General features: G+C 38.6%; 1 protein-coding gene across 1 annotated transcript in view; it reads right to left on the reverse strand.

Annotated features, from left to right (window-relative positions):
* The window catches only part of LOC107755308 (double C2-like domain-containing protein beta), a 45,179-nt gene that overhangs the window by 22,722 nt on the left and 12,628 nt on the right, over nt 1-9,829 (reverse strand). Inside the window, exons 3-5 of the mRNA XM_016572066.1 lie at nt 9,562-9,829; nt 8,801-8,880; nt 7,506-7,580 (exon numbers count right to left, since the gene is read on the reverse strand). The exon at nt 9,562-9,829 is cut by the window's right edge and continues 1 nt beyond it. Of these exons, the coding sequence (XP_016427552.1) occupies nt 7,506-7,580; nt 8,801-8,880; nt 9,562-9,829 (423 nt within the window). The remainder of the gene's footprint in view (nt 1-7,505; nt 7,581-8,800; nt 8,881-9,561) is intronic.

A 9,829-nucleotide genomic window follows, 5' to 3' on the forward strand; every position in this document is an offset into this window, starting at 1 on the left:
GATGGGTGTTTACTGACAATGCGCAAATTAAAGAACACAGAAGCAACATCTCATTTACATATCGACCAACGCAATATACCAAGCACAGCGCAAATTAGCATAGTCGCAAATAAGCAGAGCCGATGCTCATCAGGGGTGGGTGATCTACTTACGACACAGACACAAAATAGTTTAAGACATGCTTTTTTTGGACGTTAAATAATGGTGCAAATACCAGTAATTTGACAAGCGCAAACGTTAGTAAATTGTGTTGCGTGATTCATTTTAATACTCTCCTCCCATCAATTTTTTCTGAAAGGGAAACTCCTACAAATGCATATTCAATAAGGTCATGCGCAAAAATAACTGTGCCCACGCCTTTTCAGTGCTAACTTTTCACTGCGCATTTTTAGTAAATCCTGACAGTACTATTTTAACGACAAAAGACAATTTTCGCTGTCGCAAGCTGTTAGTAAATCTGGCCCCATATATGTTCTGATTGACTGTGATATTGCACCACATTTTTGTCTTCAATGTTGACTAGCATTGTCAAAAGTACCGACTTCGGTACTGCAATTTTTAAAACGTCCATTTCCCGCTAACTTTTGAGCTCTGTTGAGCGGATTCTTAAACATCGCTGATTGGCTATAGTGTTCATGTGCTCAACAGATACGTCTGTGATTGGAGTCAATGATCATTGCTTCACGCTTTTCACCGAGCGCTCACACAGAAGCACAAAGGAGTGTTTGAAAGCCGTGTCTATCAGCACGGATCCGTCTAATGTGCAGATATATTAGGTATCTGCTGATAGACACGGTTTTTAAAATTGCAGTACCGACTGGTACCTAAGTCGGTACTTTTGACAACACTAACACTTTTTTCCCCTTGTCTTAAATAATGCAAAAAAAAAACTGTCATACTGGGTAAAAAATATTTACAGCTGCTAAATGTTCTCAGTGCACCCATCACTGACAGGTGTAGTAAAATTTCATTTCAGTCATGACAACTCCCGGGATAAATTGTAAAATCTTTATTAGTGTAAATAGAATGTGCACAGGTTTGGTCTCGGCAGGCTAGATAGCTACACTGCTGCTGCAGAGCAAGCAGACTTGAGCCTCTGTCACACAGAGTGTTGAGAACGGAAAATTGCCATAAAATTGCTAGAGTGCCTTCTGTGTGAACTCAAGCACGATGCCGGGATGGGGACCTAGAAACACTGCCAGGATCAGTTCTGGAATAAGCCCTGTGTGAAAAAAAGGCACAACCAAGGGTGTATCGTAGTGATGATGCATATTATTGTGCAACTCTTTTACTGGGTGTTTTGAAGGCAGATCAATGTTCACGACGAAAAAATATGTGCAAACTGGAATCAAGCAGAGATTGCTGAAGTTGAGATTGTTCGCCAACTTAGTGGAACCTACACGTCACATTGCATGTCACATCGTGATGTCACGTGTCTTTACGGGATCTTGATGGGATGTGTGTGAATGCATGCACAGATTCACAGTCAGTGTGAGTGAACCAAAATCAAACGATCCCAGGACAAATCACAGGACACATTATCCGTTATTTTCCAGAATCTCTGTGTGAAAGAGGATTTGCTTTCCACAATGCTTGGATCATAAAATTAAAAGGAAACATGCTGCTGCTGCTAGAGAGAGGAAGATCCCCAGTAGCAGATCCAGACAGGTGGTGTTGGGGAGGTGGTAGACTAAGATGAGGACATGCATAGATGCAGACATAGCATTCCTTAAATACGTCCTGGTTATATAGGTAAACGTTAATGAGTATGTGAATCCGATTGGCTGGGAACATTGAATTGAATGCAAGTAGAGTTTCATGGCTGAACTATTCATTTTGTTCCATGTGTTTAACCCCCAAAAAAATCTGAAATTATATTTAAATATGAAAAGGACGAAGAGAAACTTAGGACACAAGGAGAGAAGAAGAGATAAAAGTATAAACAAACTACATAAATAGTTTGAGGTAGTTGTATCATGCACTTTTGCAGTCCTTGCTCACTTTGTGGCCAAGGTGAGATAAAATGGAGAAAAAAAACACTTTTTAGCTAAATGTAAGACTCAGCTGCAACTCAGCTGGACTCTCCAAATGTAGATATGTAAAAGTGCCAGTGTTTCAGAACCTATTTTACCTGCAATAAATTACAACAAATAATTTTTGAGAAATTGGATTTCAGATCTACTTGGATCAAAAATCTGAGGGGACACATGCTCCTAGTTTGAATGGGCATGATGCATCTGGGTAGAGATGACAGTGGGAGAGATGAAGAGAGAGAGTCAGTCAGGGAGGACAGGAGAGGAAACATCATTTATCTCTTCTCCCTCAGGTGAAAGGCAGACATCTGCTCACCTACTTTGCAGAGGAGAGAGAGAGGACGAGAGGCTTTCCCCAGCTCACCTCCTCTCTCTCACACACACCCAATCATCATTACCCCTTCTGTTTCTTACCCTAAAATCTGCTCACTCCCAATACTCACATACATACACTTGTTTACTTATCTAACTGAGGACTAAATGTGCAAACCTCTATTGTTTTGTGTTTAAACTAATTATAAGACTAACCCAAACTATATCCTTTTGAAAATAATACTTTATGTTTTTCAAGAGCGGTGGTTGGGTTGGACGGACGGACAGACAGAAAGTCAGACAGAAAGATAGATTGACAGACAGATTGAGAGATAGATGGAGGGACAGACGGACGGACATATAGAAGGCCAGATAGATGACAAACAGACAGACAGACTGACGGAGAGATAGACTCTCTGTCTGTCTGTCTGTCTGTCCATCCGTCTGTCTATCTGTTTGACAGATAAAAGTACAGATAGACAGACAGATGAAAAGAACGATCTATAGATAGAATGACAGAATGATGGCTATACAGAACAACAGACTGACAGACAAATGGACAAACAGATAGATAGATAGATAGATAGATAGATAGATAGATAATTTAAAGATATTTTTAATATATTGACAAAACAACAGGGGCTAAGAATTAGAACAACAGACTGACAGACAAATGGACAAACAGATAGATAGATAGATAGATAGATAGATAGATAATTTAAAGATATTTTTAATATATTGACAAAACAACAGGGGCTAAGAATGCTGCACTGGTCTTCACACATAATCGACGGTGCTCTTTGGATATTTAGAGGTCAATATCAACTAGAAAGATTAATTACTCCAAGGCGCTTGTAGTAACAATAAAAAGCCTTTAATTGACTGGGCTAAATCATTAAAATAGTAAAAAAAGGTAGATCTACTCGTTTCGGCTTCAAAGCCTTCTTCAGGATACAAATCAAGCGACAAGGAAAGCTCTAGCCACTCCCATTGATTACCAGCTGTCTTTGATTGCTTATTAATTGTTTAAGAACACTTGTTTGAACAATTGATGTGTATCCCGAAGAAGGCTTTGAAGCCGAAACGCGTAGATCTACCTTTTTAACTATTTTAATGATTTAGCCCAGTCAATTAAAGGCTTTTTATTGTTACTACGAGTGCCTTGGAGTAATACATCTTTCTAATTTTAATATATTATTATTATTATTACTACCACATTATCTTTTAGTACTTATTGTATTTATATTATATATTTGCTTATTATTTAGTAATTTGTTTTTAGCTTTCTCCACAAAGGTGATCTCAGTTTTACTATCCTTGTGGGCAGAAGCACCATGCCCATGAAGACAATTTTAAAAGCAACTTCCAAAAATGTATCTTGAGCAAATTAAGGTGTGCAGTTATTTTAGATAAATATGGTGTATGTCTAAATCTGGCCAATTCAACTGACCAATTCTGTCTTCACTTATGCACCGCCATTTTGCTTCAAACATGCATGGCTTTTCCCCTGTAGAATAAAGTGTCAAAACTGCTCTTTTCTTTATAACGAAAATGCATGACGATCACTGGCTGTCAAGTTCAGTTAAAATGTAGCTTTTGTATACTGAAAAAACAGCAACAACAACATATTAGGTCGGGACTTGAACCCGGGTCCCCTTTCACGCTGCACAAAAACTGTAACACTGAACTCATCTCACACAAAACACTACAGAGCAAGTTGAAAAGTGTTTTTTTCCGCCATAGTCATGTCATGCCCTGCCTAGGGCACAGAGTGAGCCAGAACCACCGCTGGTACCCCCTGAAAAATGGTGCCGCTGCTTGTGGGGACGCTTGCTCTCCTCAATGTAGGCCAAATCTAACCACCCACACACACACAAACACACAGCTCACCATCACACCATTTCTTCCCTAAAATTCTGCTCCCACCCCAGACTCTCGCACTTCAAATACCCTGACATGCACGCTAAAATCCCCAAACTGGGCAATTACCCTGCAACAGCTCGTTTAACAAATTAGTGTTAAATCAAAGAAACGCTCTGGCTGTGAAGACCCAAACACAATCTCCCAAACCGCAGCCTCTCTCGCGCTCGCTCTCCTGACAGAGCGAGTCCACGTCATTCATTGCCTGAAGAACATGTTGCTTCTCTGCATATTTAATTTCATCTCTCTCTCTCTCGCTCTGTTCTACTATCTGCACTGCTGCATTTGAAGCTGGAACCAGCCAAGCTTGGCTATCCTCTCTCTCGCCCCCTGAGGATGCTCGGCAAATGAATAAACACACTTTAATTCCAACAGACATTAGCAAAAAATACATGTAACTATCCATTAAAACAGCACCAACTGATAAAATAGCTACTGGGACTTGAGATGAATCATTCAAACCACTATTAATTTAATTGACTTTACCGTGGCAGTACCATAGTACAGTGATGGTGTCAGATGGTAAGATCATACTGAGTGTTTAACATACAGTATTCATTTACCATGGCATTTACAATTCAATAAAAAGTAACAAACATTATATTTCTTGGCCATTTACAATGATAGTACCATGATGATTATCTGATAGCATCACATACAAAAATGTACCTTGGTACTACCATTTATTTTGGAAAATGTACAATGGTAGTACAAATGTATTCCTGGGAATATATAAAAATAATACATATGTACACTACAGTTTAAACATTTGGGAGGATAAGATTTTTAATGTTTTGGAATGAAGTCTCTTTTGCTCACAAAAGATGCATTTATTTGATCAGAAATACAGTAAAAACTGTAATATTGTGAAATGTTATTACAATTTAAAAGAACTCTTTTCTATTTTAATATATTTTAAAATGTAATTTATTACTGTGATGCAAAGCTGAATTTTCAGCATCATTACTCCAGTGTTCTTGAGTGTCACATGATCCTTAAGAAATCATTCTAATAAGATTTGATGCTCAAGAATCATTTCATATTACACTCAAAACGCTTGTGGTGTTTAGTATTTGTGTGCAAACCATGACAATTTTCAGGATTCTTTAAAAAATAGAAAGTTCAAAAGATTTATTTAGAAATCTTTTGTAACATTCTAAATATCTTTCCTTTCTGTTGATCGATTTTATGCATCCTTGCTAAAAGTATTAATTTCTTTCAAATGTAAAAAAAAACAAACAAAAAAAAAAAACCTTTCTTCTTTGGAATAATGTGTACTGGTGAATTATTCACATTAAAACTAGAAAAGTGCATTAAGTTAACTTTATTTTCTTGTTGACTTTAAGCTTCAGTGATGTTGAGTACACTAAAAACATGGTACTTTAGACAGTAAAGACTGTAAACCATAAAAGCAAACTTACAATCTGAGTTTGCCCTTCAAGCATTCATCAAAAAATGCTCCTATTTACTCCTACTAGCTTTCCAGCAATTTTCTCTCCAAGTTCCTCACTCATATTGCATCTTTGCCTGCAACAGCATATGGTTTCACCTGTCTCTCTCTCCTCCTGCCAAATCGGTGCTATCGCATTTTCTTCTAAATATTTTATCCTCATCTTCCACTTCTCTCTTCTCCCTTTTCTCTCTCTCCCTTTCCTCCCTCCATCTGGCCCAGGGCAGTGAGATTCCCAGAGCAGCAGCTTGGGAGAGTGTGTGTGACTCAGATATCTCATTCTCCATGCTGTGTGATGATGACACACACACACACTCGACCAAGAAGGGCCACTCACAAGCTCTACAATCTCTCCATCCCTCTCGTTTTCCCCCCCCCCCTCTGCTTCCTGCACTTTTTATGGGATGCTGATGGAGTTCCTGCACGGGAAGTAGTTTGTTAAAGGGATGGTTCAAGCAAAAATAACTCATCGCCACATCGTCCCAAAGCTGTGTGACTTTCTTTCATCTGTGGAACATAAAATAAGTAGTTCTGACGAATGTTCAATGAAAGTGGATGGGGACTAGCTATTGTAGCATTTATTAATATTTTGAAAAGGTTTTATTTTTATATTTCCAGGTGTCATTTTTGTTCAAGTCTTAGTAATTTTATAATGTGCTTTTGTCATTTTATATAGTGGTGGCCAAGAAACAGAACAAACTGACACAGACTAAATCCAGAACAACTGTGGCAATGTCTCCAAGATGCTTTAAGAAACCTACCTGCAAAACTACAGTACTGTTAAAAGTTTTAGGTCTCTTAAAGCATCTTGGAGACATTGCCACAGTTTTTCTGGATTTAGTCTCTCTCAGTTTGTTCTGTTTCTTCATGTCGTACCAGACAGACTGGATGATGATGAGATCAGATCTCTGTGTGGAGCACTGGCTGTTGTCAGACAAAAATCTCACTGGATTATTACAATTAATGGCAAAATTAATGTTTGGAAATGCAAACTGATATTTCCTACTGACGCACTATGGCAAAAGATAGAAATAACTGACTGGCTGGTGAAAATACTAGTGTTCTAATAATTTTGGCCACCACTGTATTAGTTTTTGGTATTTTTACATAGCTCTAAATGTTTGTATTTTTAAACGAATTTCAGTTGTCAATGCAACATTTCTAATTTATATTTTATTTGCATTTTTTTAATTACTGAAAACATTTTATCTTTAGTTCCCTTTCAGTCGGTCACTCTCGATGTCACGTCGGATGACCGACGAATTGGGATCTCGCTTAGAGAGACCAATCTACTTCGAGTGTAAACTAAACGAGCCAATGCACATTGGCATTGCTGTGTTGGTATTCCAAGGTCAAAGTGGGTCATGTGGCGATAGAGAGAGAGATAGCGGCAGAGATTCGGACGAGAGTGCGGGACAGCGGAGAAGAGTAAAAACCACTGGAGAGAAGACAGGACACTCCTGTCTCAGCCTGTACTGCTTTGAACAGATTGGAGTGCCGTGCATTCGTTACATGCGAAAGAGATCAAATGAAAGGAAATGAAAGAGAGAATAATTCAGTGCTGAAGCGCTCTCTAAATCCACCCATTTCCACCGCATGTTCTCCACACGAACAGCTTCAGCGCTCATGGGCGGCCCTGCCAGTGATGCATGCTCATATCACGCCTGTGTGTTTTGTGCAACGCACGTGTTGACATGTGTGTGTGCGTGCTTGACGGGGAATCACAACTTGTGCTGATGGTGCAGCGAGAGTTGAACCATGCTGTGTGCGTGTGAGAAGGTTGCAGTGACCTTGCTTGCTCCAGGCAGGAGGTGGAGTTTCACATATGGATCCGCCAGTCCATTGGAGTCCATGGCCTTTAGTCCCTGTGGGCACAAACAAACACACAAAAGCATAAAGACTTCGTGTCACATAAGATGTACACTCATGTCTGGGGTGATAGGTTGCTAGATCATATCCTTACAGTGATATGCACACTTTAGGGCACATGGTTGTTTAATTGGACTGTTTAATAATTTTTTTTTAAAGTTTGTTTATTGCTTGCTCAAGATAAACCATGAAATAAAATGTTGAACTATTTTTATTTGGCAAATTACATGCAAGTAAATTTTATGTTTAGTAAATTATGTGTTTAAATATATGATGCTACTTGCTTTCGCTAGTCAGTTTTAGTGGCTTATGGGTAGAGAAATTTATAGAGGGCATTTTATTGAACAATATTTTGTAAATGAGTGCAGGATGAGTCATCAATATTAGAAAAGACCCATATATTTATAGCATATGAAATAATTAGCATATTGAAAAAGATTTGTACAATTTGTGAATATATTTAAAATTTTAGAAGTACACTGTCAAAGCTAATAGACCGAAAGCCATAGAACATTTTGTAAAAGGGTATTTCTTCTACTTCAGACACTTTTATATTCCAGTGCTTGACTTAAACGTTTATTTTTGTAATATGAAGATCACATTTACACGGTCTTGGAAACTTTTTTAATTTTTTCTTTTATATATAAATTGTATTATTCTACTTTTGTCCCAGACCTAGACTTTTAATATTAGAATATGAAAACCCATGGAAAAAACATTTGTTATTACATTCTACAACTGCTGTATTATAATCTATACATTTATATTTTTCCCATTAAATTATGATTCTAATTCGAAATCAAAACGACATTGTGAAGAAAAATGTAATAAAAAGAATGCAATTTCCAATCAAGCTGTAGTTTTGTCAAATAATGCAAAACGTGTACAAATATAACTTCATTTCATTTGCGATGCATAAAATGCTACCTACTAAACTACTCTTAGCAAGACTGCAGTCTGTTGTTTTATTTTAAAAATGTTTCACATTTCCACCACCGATTATTATTAAACACAATACATTAATTTCAGATGTGGTGGAAATGTTCATTAGTTTAGGGGGGAAAAAATGTCAAAACAAAAATGTTAACTGTCAGAAATTGTTAGTTGAGTGATAGTGTGGTAAGCATGCTTTAAAGGAGTTTATTACTACAATATAGTAATATAATGCCTAAAGTTGTAGAAACACCCAGTAGTGTTTGTGTGAGTATAAACTTACCTTGGCCTTGTGGATTGTGCAGTGCAAGCAGTTATTTTCTTGGTCAAATAGCAGGTTGAACTCCAGAGTTCCCAGGTAGGCTAAAAGAAACAAAGGAATAACTTAATGTGTTGCACGCACATTAGTAAAAATAGCAACCGATAACAACCCAAACGACTTAGCTGGGAATCAGTCTTGCCTGTAATGACCTAATCAGGGCTGTGCACATGCAGAGGGCTTGTAGTTTTTATGCACCATTACAGAGACTAATGAAGTATTTAACACTCCGATCGCATACCTGTTATCACACACACTCACACCAATCCAGCAAACACCACACAAAGCAATCGATACCGAACAGTATGAGACTCAGGTCCAGGCCAATGGGAAGTGCTCATGCCTCATTGGCTGCTTACTGGTGAATAAAATCAGTCAATCAAACACAGGGAATCCAGAACAGAAAATATCCTTGGATTCATGTATGTGAGGAGCTATGTAATAGAGAAGCGTGATTTTACAGTATGTGAGATTGGGCTGATGTGGTTAAAGATTTGGACTGGCAATGACAAAGGTAGTAGGTTCGAAGCCCACAAGGACTCCTTCAAGTACTATTACCATTGTGTCCTTGAGAAAAGCACTTAACCCCAGGCCATTCTAGAAGGATGTCTGTAGATTTGTGAAATATGCATCTGCAAAATGATTACTTAGAGCGTAAACTAATGTGTAAACCCACCCAAGGGGAACCAAACGTGAAACAGTCACTCGCCACGAGACAAACTCACTGTCATCGTCATCCGAGTCGGCAAACTCTCCGTTCTCCTCTTGCTCTCTCTCCCTCTTGCGGTCTTTCTCTCCGTTCCCGTCTCCGTCCTTGTCTTTGTCCTTTAGAACTTGTTTTTCCCGGGGTGGAGGGGGGGTGATGGGGAAGTCGTGGAAACGAGGGAAGAAGTCGGAGATCTGTGGGATGGGGAGGATGGGGCCGGGGCACACATTGATGGCAAAGTGCTCCTGCATGGAAATCTTGACTGGGGAGGGAGGAGGAGGCACAGC

The sequence above is a fragment of the Sinocyclocheilus rhinocerous genome, unplaced genomic scaffold, assembly GCF_001515625.1.
Source record: "Sinocyclocheilus rhinocerous isolate Xijiao unplaced genomic scaffold, SAMN03320098_v1.1 scaffold2637, whole genome shotgun sequence".
NCBI lineage: Eukaryota > Metazoa > Chordata > Actinopteri > Cypriniformes > Cyprinidae > Sinocyclocheilus > Sinocyclocheilus rhinocerous.